Raw genomic sequence first — 15,489 nt, forward strand, 5'->3', positions numbered from 1 at the left:
CTTCGAACAACCAGTACGGTGGTTGAAATTATTGCACACGTCTTGTCAAACCTTCAAAGGCTAATATCTTCGCTCACAATAGAGTAATATGAATTAAATTTTCAAATTATTCATTTTACATTATCTATTTTTGAACTATTATAGCAAGAATGGCTAGCTCTTTATCTAAATCTTACATAATGCATCTTTAAGTTCAAAATTTTCAAAAATGGCCAAGAAATGATAATGAATTAACTGTTAAACGAGCCAATTCTTTAATCCGTGGCACCTAGAAATAGAAAAAGTGGGTCGCAATGCATATAATAATATATAGTTTAAACTTATTTTATTGCATCGACATATCATTGTACAATACAAAAGGATTAAACAAAAGTTCTAACAACTTATAAACGTCTTCTCCTTGAAAAAAAAAAATTAATTGATGAGAATATTTCATATGATAGATACGAAGTTATATTCATTTCATTGAACTAATAATATATACTCTTCAAAAAAGTAGGGGATATTCAGAAACAATACAAAACTGCGGTAATGCACTGCTGTTTTTATTAGAGGTAACAAGTGTGTTTTAATAACGGGCCAATTGCCACATGGGCGGCTTATCTGACGGCCCCATTTCACTCGCAAAGAGATGCACCGTCAAAAGTGAAAATGGACGTTTTTGATTTTTGTCTTGATAATGAGTAATTGCTCCACCAATCCCCAGACATTCAGCAATTCGTCGTGGCATGCTCCTAATCAACCATCCAATCACGATTTGGGGCAATCTGACCCACTCCTCTTGTTGTGCCACGGCTAATTCTTGCAGTGTTGTCGGTTGACATTGACGTCGACGAACACGTCTCCCGATCAAATTAAACGTAACACACTAAAGCAAAGATACGCTAAACAGTAAATCTTATGCATGAACCGATAGGAAAGCAAACATGGATAGATAAACCAGCACGCGGCAGTTTTCATCAACCCTTCCTTGAAGTGTCAAATTTGACAATGAACCCCTCCCACATGTTTGGCGCTATTGAGTGTCGCATGTGCAGCTCAGTGGTTCTGTTGGGGCGATAAGTTCTTCATCTGTGAACATACACTCAAAGCATGTCAAGTGTCCATGACTATTTATATCACAAACTGCATGGGTATTTGCATTTCAATATCCCCTACTTTTTTTTTAAAGAGTATAATATGAATGTATATACTGATTCACATTCAGTCGTTTCTATTTTTATTGTAATGTCTAATCATATTTGTTCGGTGAAATACAATAGCGTACCAATTGAGTAGCATTCTTTGGCGTCTTGTTATTCCAGTCTACATTCTGCATTGGTAGTATTCTCCCCTAGGATATGTTTAGCATCGTTCATCGAGTCGCGTCATTACAAATGACACCCAAAACCATTCTGGCACGCAATTCGTGTGCCAATTTCCAGGTAAGATAACAACACCCGTGTGGATTTAAATTGACCAATTAGTCGTGTTTGCAATGTCGAAGACTGTGCATGATAATGAGTTAAAAGACTTAGTTACGTTAAGTCAATGGTGAGAGAATTAGTAGTCACGCCCCTTAGTATATATCCCAGCACAGTAACTCTACAGCATCGCAGCCCCTGGATATTTTTTTTTTTATCTTGGAATAATGTATTTGTGGCGAGATACATTTGTCGAAATATGAAAGTAGTATTTTGTTTTTACTGTCACCAATTGTCCCAAATAATAAAAATATATAGTCGCGGTCTTTAAACTTACTTTAAGATTGTTTAAATTTAGATCAACCTGAATTTTATTTTTGTTGCTTTGTGCTTATTTACAAACTAAGTGATTAGAAACCAAGTATAATATGGTAGAATCCATCATAGCACAACAACAGGCGTTTTCCCACTATTCCAACCCATGAACAGCAACTTCAGGGTGGTCCAATATATAGCCTAACTATACAGACCAGAATTCCAGTCCACGGGGCTGCGTCGCGGGGTATGGTAAGTTCAAATATTTTGCCGCTCGCTGATTACCCACGCCGCCGTTTGTAAGCGGAATCTAGGTCAGGGCGATCGAACCAGAAATGTAATTTGGGCCTTAATTGTATATTAAATAAAATACATAAACAACAATTTTTATATTAGATCACTGCCTTTTTTTAAAATCTATTTACATTTTCAAGGACACACATTATGATGAATACAACTTAAAGGGCCTTTAGCTGAGTGGAATAAAACTGGTCGCACACATAATATTTACATCTCATCTGTGGGCTAAACATCTCATCTGCGGGCTGTGGGCTTTTATTCCCAATAAAGGTATTATTGAACAAAATCAACTATTCATTTGTTTCCACACAAGTTTTCAATATGCGCTGACATTTGTTACATTCTTATCTGTGCTACCTGCTTACGACAATCATACGCGCGAAATTTTATGATCCATGCGTACGTTTTGGTTACCTTGGTTATGGCTTAATCGTTCAGAATCGCACCCACTTGTAGCTTCGATTATTAAATCTTGAAAAGACCATCACTGAACGGAAAAGAAAAGTCTTAAACTGCTTCACATTTTCTGACCAAAACAGCGTTTGTTTACATATCTGCGAGGAATAATAATGCGGAAGTAGAGGGTAGAAGATATGAGTGAGGTGCAACTGGGGGTGGGGGGTTAACAATGCGATCTGCCCTGGAGACAAAAGTGGAGAACCTCGAAGACGTACTAGCACAAATGACGTCATATGTGTATTGCGGGTTAGGGGTAGGGTTAAGGTTAGCGCTAGCCTTGTTTGCATAACGAGACCTTGACGAAATCTTCAGCCCTAACCCTTACCATAACTCACACTCCACATATGACATCATATGTGCTAGACCGTCTTCGATCTAGCGTTCTCCGACAAAAGTTGAAGCTATGAGCCATTGTTAAAGGACAATATTGGTGTCAGTCATTATAAAATATGTGATAGAGCTCGTTAAATACATCCCAAATATAATTTTAACACAGAGATCATTGCTACGGGAGTTGTGTAACAAGCACGTGAAGAAACGGGAAGTGACGTCAAAAAAGACAAACATGAGTTGTCCTTCTATATAACTGACTGAAGTAACGAGCGGTAACAGACAAACGATCGAATTTCATTTTACTGATAATTCCGTTGAAGATGAAAAGTTGATATATGAAACGATGAGAGGATATCTGACAATTCAAAAAAAGAATTGGCTGTCAGTAGATAAAAGATAACGAACAAATTAGAAAAAGTAGGAGCATTACCATGTTTTTATTAAGAACAGAATGAATAAAAACGGGGGAATGCACGGGATTTTTCTACCTTTTCTCGTGTCCCTTATCTAGTGACAGCCAATTCTATTTTTGAATAGTGAGATACCCTCTCACCGTCCCATATAATAACTTTTCAACTTCGACGGAATTATCAGTGAAATGAAATGCGATCGTTTGTCTCTTACCGCTCGTTACTTCAGTCAGTTATATAGAAGGACAACTCGTGTTTGTCATGTTTGGCGTCACTTCCTGTTTCTTCACGTACTTGTTACACGTCTGTGTTAAAATTATATTTGGAATGTATTTAACCAGTTCTATCACATATGTAATAATGCCTGACACCAATATTGTCCTTTAAGCATTCACGGCAAACGAAATTAAACTTGGTGAACTGGGGCCTGTTGCTCAAAACTCGGTTATTTTAACGATCCATTAAACTCTAACTGATCGTTATCTTGCTAAAGTGTCATTTGTTAACGGCACGTTAAATTTCTATTGCTGGAAAGTCAATTTCATTATCCGATAGCTGACTGATTAAAGTTAATCCAAGAGAAGTCTATGTGGTCATTGGATGAATTTCTAAATTTCAAATTCAGAGTTCATGTATAACAACTTCATAGAATTTGGTATTAACAAGAAACTGAAGAAAGGAGATAACAGTGCAGTCTGTTCACAATACTTGATTTAAAAAGATATGTGTACTTCGACTGACAGTCGACTAATGTCAACGTTAAACAGATAAGGGAGCCTAACACCTTCGTTAAATATAACGTACGGTAAGAACGACATGTTAAAGTTAACAGGGCTTCCAGCAACAGACTTTAAAGGTAGTTTTGAACAACCGGCCACAGACCGGAATTATTGGCATACCTTCTGATGTATGGCTCACTCGTTAGACCATTTGACTCCTTCAAAGAGCTCACGGTCCACATTTAATTCTGATGAACATGATTACATATTATGAAAGTTTCGAGTGACATTTTTAGAAGGTGAAATGTGACTATAACTAGTATAACTACAATAATAATATAATTTAAGTGTACAATAATAAATTATGCGTGTCTAATATTAAGTCATACTTATATTATAGTACAATTGACATGACATTTAGTGAAAAATGGCATCACTAAATATAGCTATATTGGAAATTCAAAACTTAAAAGAGGTACTAGCGTCAGTCGATAAAAAAAATTGTTTTAGATTTACGTGATTTAACGTGGGAAATTTTCAATATAAATCTGGTGACCCAACGCTGCTATTTATGAAATGGGGTTTAACGTCCCACTGTTCTGCTGTGACTGCTAAAGAAGATGGACACTGAGGTATTTAAATCGTATAAAGTTCAATATACGAGTGATACAAAAAGTAAGTTCTTGGATTTTCAATAATTCGGCAATTGCCGAACCCTGGGCTAAATACTAAGTCTGAAAAATGCCAAAGAAAAATAAATCTAACCTAAGCTTAATGATTACGAAATGTTTTAGATTTTGGGGTATCTTAGATATTTAAACAGTGTACTAATTAAACTGCTGTGATAATTAAATTTAAAAAATTCCAATGTGCCAATGAGTCACTGTAGCCTATGTTAGACCTGTTCATAATCACTACATCATGAACTTCTCTGTATAATATACAATTATGAATAATAAAATATACATGTGACTGACTATATATAACTAGCTGATCCTACGTCATTGGTGACGAGGTTCACAATATTATTAGGCTAATGTACAAACTTAAAATTCATCAAATTCCGTTTAGTTTAAAATTCGACCATCCTTTCTAGTGGTCTTCTATTATGTAGTCCAGGGCGCCTCTATTCTGCATGGCACCAAAACTCATTGAATCGACTAGCAAAAACAATGGTATTGACGAGTCCGAAATACACAATGACATTGACATATTATAAGTAAAAGCGCAGAGTCTTGATATTGATAAATGGCGAATCTAAAAACCATAATAGAATAACCACTAAATACGATTACATGTATATTATGAATAGGCCTAATGTTCTTTGGCGACAGAGCCTATAATGAAACGGTACTTATATGAATTAGAGCCACGTATGCCTTTTTCTGGGTTCTGGTTCATAGCATTTGTGATCACAGCGACATTTTTTAATCCACATATAGTTCATGTATTCTCTCCTTCCGCCATGACACTCGAATTCAATCAATCTTGTGCGTGATTTGTGTGGATAGCAACACCTGTTTAGTTTACAGTTCGTGCAGAATTTAAGATTATAAGTCTTGACACTACGACAGTCTTGATACTGAATTCTCTGTCTTATACCCCCTCTAGTTGTCGGTGTACATTTTGATCGTCCCTGTTAAGAAAACAAATTACAAAAATATAAAGCATTAACATTTTCAAGGTAACCAATCATTACATTAGTTCACGTCATCGGATTCATTTTGTAAACGTTTCGAAAACTGTTCAATACACAAGCGCGGCCACCTTTAGGGGACAAAGGCAGTGACGAAAGGCACGCAAGAGGAATGGGTGGTATTGTGGCCATCTAGGTGAAAGGACACTTCTAAACAGCGTTATATAACAATGCTTATCAGTATTAAAGAAAATTAAAAAAATACATTTCATAATCAATTCTACCCCCGTAAGGATTAACCCTGATGCCTGCTTGTGCTTCTTCATCTATTAGTGTTTAACGCCCGCTCCCACTGATCGTGATATCGCAGATACTCTCGCACCAGGGATCGAAACCACGACCACAAGCCATAGGTGACCGACCAAATAGAGCTCGAACCGCGACACTCTAGACCACTAGCCCCCCCCCCCCATCCTGCTTGTGCTGTCGAAATTTCTTCCTAAATAGTCTGGAGCACTGTTTTCTTCAATTCTGCATGATCTGTAAAGCTGCATTTCCTCCTAAAATTGTACTGCAGCAAGATCACCCTTCCGCCGATATCCACACCCCATTATTAATTATTAAGGTAACAACTGATTATCTCCGGGATCCTGATAATGTTTATTTGGTCGAATTTTGTCTTTATGTCATATCCCGCGCCAGGTGAGGGAGGTGAACAGATATCAGATCTTCGACAGAAGTTTCTATAAAACATTTGTCTATTATGTGTAGGATAAAGCACGAGACAGAGGTTTTGCTAGGGAAAAAAGTCTGAAGAAAATAACCCTAGAAAAAGGAAAACCGTGGCCTTTATCTTGCTTATAAACAGTCTATGTTTACATGTACGTAAAATCAGAAGAATTCCAGTAATAAAAACCTTGTTTTCTTCCGGAAAAAACCCTACCCTGGAAGAATAACCCGTTACGGGCTTAAAGAAAATCTTTCAGAAGAATAATCCCAAATTCTCCTGTATATATTCAAAGCCGCCCCCGATTTTGAGACGGCAGGTTATTTCGGGCATAGAATATACCCAAAGATCAAAGAGATTTACAGTTATAGGTTTACAATCTGGGATATGGCGATTTTAAAGGTATAACTTACATATGTTCGTAGTTCTTTTATACAAGGTCGAATATAGCAGACTCGTCGTTCTTGTTTAGGACTACAATAAGCATCAGCAACAATACGTACTGAGGTACCCACTCCACACGATGCCGAACAAGCACTCCAATTAGACGGTGCTATCATACATTTTGTTTTCAGATACTCCAGTTTAGGAGACTTTGTCGTTGAATCTTTAAAAAAAAAATGAGTTATAATATAACATAATTACAGATGGTTTGAGATAAACAGCATAACGTCACAAGTTGCCAAAATGGACAGAATATGCCCAAATTAAATTTAGAATGTAGGTGTGCACAAATTAAAGTGACTCATACATTCGAAAAGAATTGACTTGCAGATCAAGTCCCATGGATTGATATATACATTAATTGTTTATGTAAACTAAAACTAAAAATCTACAACAGAATCCAAACAAAATATAGCAGTTACCCTTTAATGGTTGTTGAAGAACTAAATTCTGACTTTCAGGTACCATAGGTGAATCTCTCGCCCAACCCTGTCTCTCGTATCTGTTATCACAAGTCCATTCTTTACAGCATTTACCGGCCACTGACAGTAAGACAGGATTTACACAATACATATCTTTAGGTTTATTTTCTTCCTGGGGACATCTATTAACACAACCGTAGAAACCATTCTGACACGTGCAGGTACGCCTACACTCTGGTTGAAATTCCTGGCCGTCCTCATATTTTATGCCATTCACGATACACGGTTTCTTTATTTTGGCTACAAAACACAAAAAATGATCAAAGCTGACTTTTTCAAGGTTTTGCAACTGCGGCGGCAAGATATGTAGGGGATCCGCGGGGGGGGGGGGGCTCTTTCCCCGGGCCCCCTCGAAATTTTTGAAATTTTGACTCTCTAAATGATTAATCATGTCCCCGTACTTTGACGATTTTAGCTTCACTGGGGGGTGGGGTTGGGGTTGGGAGGGTTGGGGTTGGGAGGGGGGGGGGGGGTAGCGTTAAAAGTAGCCTGCTATACATCTACCAAATTGCCAACTAATGGGAACCAAAATGTAATAATTTCTCAGTTACAACTGGATATGGAAAATGTTCCAATAAATGTAACCTATTACCACTTTCCACTAGCGCACACAATCCTTATCCGATGGCGCGTGGATAACTTATAACATGTGCACGGTAAATGATAAGGCCTATTATGTACGCAAGTATCATGAAGTCGATTCCACATGTATACGTGTCAAGACGTAGGTTCGCCTGCCTAATCCCATGCCTATAGCCAATAACAATGTAGCTGATGCTAGGATTTGGAATTAATGCTTTTGGGCATAGCAATCAAACACCATAGTAGATACCAAGCATGTCTGTCTTCGGATGATATCAGATTTGATTAGTTTTGATTTAAAGAGAGAAACCACAGCTATGTATTTCTTAAATAAAACGAGCCAATTTCGCACGGAAGACCCTTAGAAACATTTATCCTAACCATGTACAACTATCTGGAACTTTTTCACCCACATACAAACATTCAACTTCTGTGGTTGGCAATTTCCAGTTAGTCAATATATCCAACGCTATCTCCAAGTAACTTGATAGTTATGTTTAAATACTTGCCAAATTAGGTGGCAAATGATCGTCGCAATGCAATCTGATTAAAACACAAATCCTATTTCATTTCGTTTTTTATAGTTCAAAATTTCATTTTAATTGTCTTTACTACACAAGGATCTGGAAGAGTTGTTATATAACCCGCGTTCTGGTTGATGTAAGGGATTAGCCAATGAAACGGTCATTTGCAGCGAGTTCTAGGCGTGCGAGGCACAGAACTGTGGATATCCAACTAGAAAATCAACGCTAATTGGTTAATCAAATGTCTGACGTCATAGGGCCAAAAGCCGCTCGTATGACCTCTGACGAGACCTCCCACTACAACCAGTCAGATCTTCATGTAGTATAAAAAACGAAACGAAATATAGATCTGTATTGTAATCAGATTAGTCGCAATGGTCAAAACACTCACAAAACAAAGAAGGCCGTTAAGCATAGCTACAGTGTCTTAATATTTTGATCTACATTTGGGCTATTTCTACACATTCCTGGCATTTAATTTGTATGAATGTGTACCAAGTGAAATCTGTCTCGCCCTTTAAGAAGTCACATACGTTATAAACGAATACTTACCTTGACATATGCCAGTTTTATTGTTAGTCATATCACAGAATAAACCAGCGCTTGTGTCACATTTATCTTTTGTACTGCACAAATCTCCTCTCTGTCTGGCACACATAAAACAACAATTACAGCCATCTTTAATATGGCTGACCCCTTCGTTACATCTTAATTCTTGGACAGCACATTGACATGGATAATGACATAATGCTGATTCCTGAAAATATAAGGATATCGAATTGTTTAGTAAATGGCATCCATGTCGCAAAGATCAAAATTACGGCACTTTAAAAATATTTTCAATGAAATGAAATAGAGTTTAACGTCCTACTTGTCTACACTAACGTGGCAACTGAAGACGGGCATACATTACACAGGGTGCTATGAGGTAAATTTTGCACTACGGTCCACTTTTTATGAAGGGTTCTTTTCCGTACATACAGACAGCTTCGTGTTCATTGGGTTGCTACCGTTACGTTACGTTTCGATTTTACTGAACTCCGAGCTGATCAACCCAATTCTTTACTTTATTTTGACCCTAATCCAAGAGGTTTAGCTCCTTTAAAGGGACAGTAGTAGAGTAATCGGAGCTTTGGAATCACTGGTAATGGAAAGACGTCATATACCTCCTCCTCATTTTGGATTCACTGGTAATGAAACGAATGGAAGGCATCATATATCTCCTCGCGTTGGATTCACTGGTAATGAAACGAATGGGAAGATATCATATATCTCCTCGCTTTGGATTCACTGGTAATGAAACGAATGGAAGGCATCGTGTATCTCCTCGCGTTGGATTCACTGGTAATGAAACGAATGGGAAGATATCATATATCTCCTCGCGTTGGATTAACTGGTAACGAAACGAGTGTAATTTTCTCGAGGACGCATTCTATAATGAAAATTAGAGCAGCTTTGTCATTAAAAAAAAGAAAGTCAGTCTAATATGCAAATTGTCATATATACTCCATCATGTTTCGCGAATTAGTTTGTAGTAAATTGCCACCTTAACCCGTTGCCACACCTCTTAATCAAACATTATCCTCTTTAATATTATTGTTTAAACTCTTGTGGATATATTTTAATTCTGTGTTCTAGCCAATGCTCAAGTTGCTGTCTAATAAACTTCTTAACTCCGTTTGTATTTTTATGATGTTGAACATTTTCCTGCAGTGTTAGATATCTACCTCCGAGTATAATTTTGTTAACTGTTCGAAACACAAACTTTATTTTTATCTGAAAGTCAGGTATGTGTTATTACCATTAAAAGTAACATTGCACGTACATATGCCACATAATAAGTTACTTTTTACAAACTGCCGACCACTATTTCACCATTTGTCTATCAATGCGTGCCACCATTGAACGTTAGACAATAACCGCGCCTACGCTAAAGTGCTTACCCACAATAGTGGGGTTCACACTAACGAATTTTATTCAAAATAGGATCCGATTTCTTGATATGATATGGGTAGTTGGTGAAGTGTATATATTTACATTGAAGTTAAATATCGGCCACAGCCAACTTCAGCATTTAGACTTATAGCAAAAACGGGACAAACGATTTATTGACAAAACAGTATAAACAAAGTATAAAGATAAAAACCTGTTAATTTACACATTTTGTCCACGGGATGTTGAGCTCCATGGAGAATAATTTAATTCAATAACGTGTGCGTGTGTTTCAAACCATAAAACAAAAATAACTGATCTTCATTAAGCTTGTGTTGTTATCTTAGAAAAACTAAAGCGTATAAAATGTTTCAAGAAGTCTTTAAGTAATCTAATAAATCTGTGTTTTGGAAGCCATTAAATTTAGCTTCTGGACCTGCTTAATGGATTTATTTAGACCAAGTAGTCTTAACTAAATGGCTAGATTATTCCATAGCCGTCGATCACTTCGTGAAGAGCTGTCACTCAGTCCAAACTTTTTCCAGTCACTTAACGTAAATGACAGAATCATGTTTGACGGATATTTAAAAAAAAATGAATGAATAATAGGTTATTTAAATCAAATTGTTCCAAAGGAATTGTAATGGGAATTCAATAGCCGCCCAAACAGGAAGTTTCGCGAAGAAATGCTACTATTCTAAGTATATAAACGCTTCTTAAAGGAAGACATATTGCAAAGATGGCGTCTTCACACAGGGTCGTACCTGTCATCCATCCATTAGTAAAATATCATGGTGGTTTTTAATCCGTGTATAATGGGCTTGACTAATAATATGACATAACGAGAATGGACTTCCATTAATCTTGTTTTTAGTGAACGTGGTCGTAAATTTTGTTGGATAAAATTTCACCTATTTTATAATATTTTCAAAGAATATTCAAGTATTATACGTCAGACATTAGCCTGCAACTCCAAGGTAAGGGGAGACCAGGACCTCCAGCGATGAGCAGGAGAAGACACCTCGAGTCTGAATTAGTATCAACTGGGAAGAAACAAGGAAAGTTGCTTTGAACTGTAACCGATGGCAATCTACCGTAAAAGCCAAATATTCTTCTGGGTACGCAATGGACTTCAAACACAAATTTTGTTAAATTGGATCGTGTAGGTTGAGGTGGGTGGGGATAATTTTACTTCCGTTTTGTAGAAAGTCAACATCGTGAGAGCCACACTAAGCCTCATATATTAGCAACACATTCCTAATTTCAAAAGGTGACATTTACCGAAGCAGTATTATATAACTGTGAATAATTGCTTTATATAAAGTAGTTTTCCCTGAAGCGTTATTAAATAGAGTTAAAATAACGAAACGTGATAGGTTATGTATTATTTCAAGATTTGTAATTTTGTTAATTAATTTGTCATCATCCATGGATGCACGTTCACAATGCAAGCCTTAAAGGTATACAAGTAGATCAGTTTTACTGATAATTTTGTTGATAATAATAGTTAAACGAACACGAAAATTAAAAAAAAATGTTTTAAAACGCCAACAATAAATTGAAAATATACCGCCGAATAATGATTTTTAAAAATAGATATCTACATGTAGATGCATGCAGTACCCGCACGCTGCATGTCACCCATTTCTCGGCTTTTATATCTAACGTTCATTGGATGGATTTTTGGACCAGGAACGCATCTTGTAGTTCTTCGTATTATTCTTGTTAATGTGTGCAACGCACTCCACAAAAGCGTGAAGAGGCGTCAACCAATTCAGGTACGATCGACATGACACTTCGCATGCTTGCTCCTTTGCGGCAATACTATATACCGGAAAACACTGAAAACACCGGAAAACACCGGAAAACTACCGAAAAACACCATGTTATACCGAATACCCGAAAACACCGGAAAAACACTAAATACCGGAAAACACATTAAATACCGGAAAATACCCTAAATAGGTAACCCGGAGACTGGCACCCTAAATAGTAACCCGGAGCCTGGTCCTTTGTGTGCCTGGGTTAGGATTGGGTTTAGGGTTAGGGATAGTTTCCGGTTTATAGTATTAACCTTCTCCGGGTTACCTATTTAGGGTGTTTTCCGGTATTTAGTGTTTTTCCGGTGTTTTCCGGTAATCCGGCAAAGATATGACGAATTGAAAATTTGCCAACATTCAAAACCACTGCAGATAATGTATATAGGATATAGTCAAAACAGGCTGGGTCGATTTTTAAATCAATTAAGTCGAAGCCTAGCCTGGAGATGACCTACCGTTGATATTTTTAGTTTGTTTTCTTCATTAAATTAATGTTAAATAATAAATTTTAGTGAGGATCAAGCCATGCCAAATTAAAGATTGTTCAAAAAAGCAACCGACGGACGATCAGTTACTTTAAATGCAATGATAGCGATGCTTATTTAGATTGTAAAATGAGTTTAGCTTTAGGGTACTATGTTTCGGGACTGATATTAGGTTCAATTTTATTTCAGTAATTCTCATGCACATAGGAGTCTTTAGCAGTGGGAGGAAACCGGAGTATCTGGAGAACGCCCACGAGGATGGGCAGACCTCAATGACAGACCTTATGATACAACACGCACGCGCTGACCATTCGGCCACCATTCCCCCCCTCACAGACAAGTTATCTTATTTTCATTGTCTTAGAGTATGCGCGGGGGTCTTTCTTGTGGGGAAAACCGGGGTACCCGGAGTAAACCCACGAGGTTTAGAAGGCGCCCCTATCTCTAAGCTAAATGCGTTCACAACAGGGATCAAAACCACGACCGCAAGCCAGAGATGACCGGCCCGCCCGCTAACAAAATGCTTATAACTAAACCACTAAAAGTTTAATACTTTTTTTTAAAAAATACTACAGAAACTACAGGTACCCATTTTACTTTTCAAAAAACATCAGATGCATTCTCGATCAATGTGACATTGATAATAAGTTTCCAATGTAAATGTAAACATTTGCAATTAACGTTTATCATATCTGGTGATGACGGAACGGTACTCAGTACTCTTTAAAGATTAACAAAAGGTTACTAGGCAACAATACATACATCCACAATTGAACGGGCCCCCAAAAGTTTACCTACATATTATTGACGAACTATACACCAACAATTGTTTCCCCTGATGTAGTACCTCCATATATATCTATAGCAATTTTCTCTCTCTTTATCGCCCCCATCCCTCCCTTTGCATGGCAGTTTTTGTTGACTTTAACGATCTAGAAGAGTGTTTTGGTTTATATTTGCTGCCAGGTTTCGGTGAATATTGTTTATTTTGAGGTGGAACCATCAGGAAGTAAGCAGACATGAATCACGAAAATCACCTACCAAAATGAAGTCACAACTTGTAGATTCCTTGGACTGAGCATATTAGAAAAAAATCAACTCAATAATTTATTAGACGATTGTTACACGAAGGGCTCTTTATTGTTATAAAGATTATGAACATCTGAATTTTCAAAAAAAGAAAAAAAAATGTCACAGGTCAAGAAATTACATGGGTTTAACATTAAAGTGAATTTTGAGAGAATTATAGTCCGAGACCTGATGTATTATGGCTAACAGATTACTTTGAATTATATTGTTAATTATGATCTATTCTGTGAAGGGTCCATATAGAAATAATTGCATTTAATAAAGCGAACATAGAACTTAGTGATGCAGTAAATTAAACAGCATTTACACTAATATCTCCTCCATGGTTCCCATCATGGTTAAAGAGTCATTACCACTCTCACTCAAAGAATATATACCATTAATTTGAGTATCTAGGCACATCAAAGATTTTGGTGCCCCCATATGTAATTCAAAATATAAATGATACTAAACCACAACAACCGACAAACACGTGATTAGAGTTTTTCTGGTGTTTTATACGCATCATTATTAATTGCGACAAAGTAACAGCATGAAAAGACAAAAACTATGAAAAACAAATTGAAAGTTCTTAAAGATACATTATGGGAGATTCGATAACGAGTTGGCAGTTCTCACTATAATAGTTAAAAATTAGATAATGTAAAGGCAATTTGCTGAAAATAGCATTCAAATTGATCCACTATGAACCGAGAACTAAGCGGTTGAAATTTCCGGCTAGCCTTGATCATCATTACTTAAGTCAGTACGATAAACAGCATAGTCTCGATTATCCATTTAATCGTTAAATCGCGAAGGAAAGTTATGGGGTAAATCGGCTCTTAATCCACTAAAGATCGCAGGCTAGCGATGCCATCTAGAGTTGATTATGGTCTGGATAGGTTAATTAATTCATAACAAAACAAAACACAACACAAGGTATATATGGATGTAACTACTTCTCTATTATTTAATAACGACGTTTCGTAACACATACAGGTCACGTTTTCAAGTTAATGATAAATATCCATCTAGTCAGCCTATTTATACATATTAAAGCTTACACCAGCTTAATTACAAAAACCAAAAGAAACCATTAACATCATTAGCAGTACCTAAACTAACAATGCATAATACAAACAGTAATGATGAAACTAACTGACCCTTAGTAGAATCATAACCGGTAATCAGTACTAAAGATCAAAGACCATAATTAGATAACATTTCAGACCTAAAGAAAGACCTGCAATATACAGATTTAGCTCTTAGCTCTTGCATAATGTATGTTTAATTAATTATTGAATTAACAAAGCAAAGATTTTGTGGTGCCCCCATTACCATGATGTCATAACTACGTGATTATTTGGCTTAATTCTTAATCCAGCACTAACTCGGATATAAAAACAAAAACCTTCTTCAAGTACCATTGCTACGATAATAAACGCTCTGGGCTACATCTTCAAACAGTTCTATCTTCAAACAGTTCTAACTTCGCCCAGCAGAATAAAGTAATTTGAATGAAATGTTCAATATATTCATTTTTTCTCTACCTCTACCCCAGTCTCCGTATCTCTGTCTCTGTCTGTATGCCCCCACCCCTCTCTATTTCTTATCAGTTCTAGTTTGAAATAACTTGGTTAATGTAGAGAAGCGGCATTTCTCACGCTCTCCTTAATAGACTCAAAAAATCCAATATTTCTTGTCTATTTAAGTGAAGTAAATAAACGTTAATGGTATCTACTCATTATTGCAATTAGCTGTTCAAATATTATAGGACGTTCTATTGAATGTACGAACGAATCTCTCAACCGTTTTAAAACCAATATGTCTGTACAAAACATCGTGTATAC

General features: G+C 36.7%; 1 protein-coding gene across 4 annotated transcripts in view; it reads right to left on the reverse strand.

Moving 5' to 3' along the window:
• Window positions 1-3,522: 3,522 nt before the first annotated feature.
• The window catches only part of LOC126807941 (CCN family member 2), an 82,376-nt gene continuing 70,409 nt past the window's right edge, over window positions 3,523-15,489 (reverse strand). For all 4 annotated transcript variants that reach the window (XM_050532889.2, XM_050532859.2, XM_050532879.2 and 1 more), the window contains 4 exons: window positions 8,887-9,091; window positions 7,169-7,468; window positions 6,716-6,909; window positions 3,523-5,575 (listed from right to left, as the gene is read on the reverse strand). In XM_050532889.2, coding sequence (XP_050388846.1) covers window positions 5,303-5,575; window positions 6,716-6,909; window positions 7,169-7,468; window positions 8,887-9,091 — 972 coding nt within the window. In that variant the 3' untranslated portion in view covers window positions 3,523-5,302. The remainder of the gene's footprint in view (window positions 5,576-6,715; window positions 6,910-7,168; window positions 7,469-8,886; window positions 9,092-15,489) is intronic.

The sequence above is a fragment of the Patella vulgata genome, chromosome 1 (genome assembly GCF_932274485.2).
Source record: "Patella vulgata chromosome 1, xgPatVulg1.2, whole genome shotgun sequence".
In the NCBI taxonomy this organism is placed as follows: domain Eukaryota; kingdom Metazoa; phylum Mollusca; class Gastropoda; family Patellidae; genus Patella; species Patella vulgata.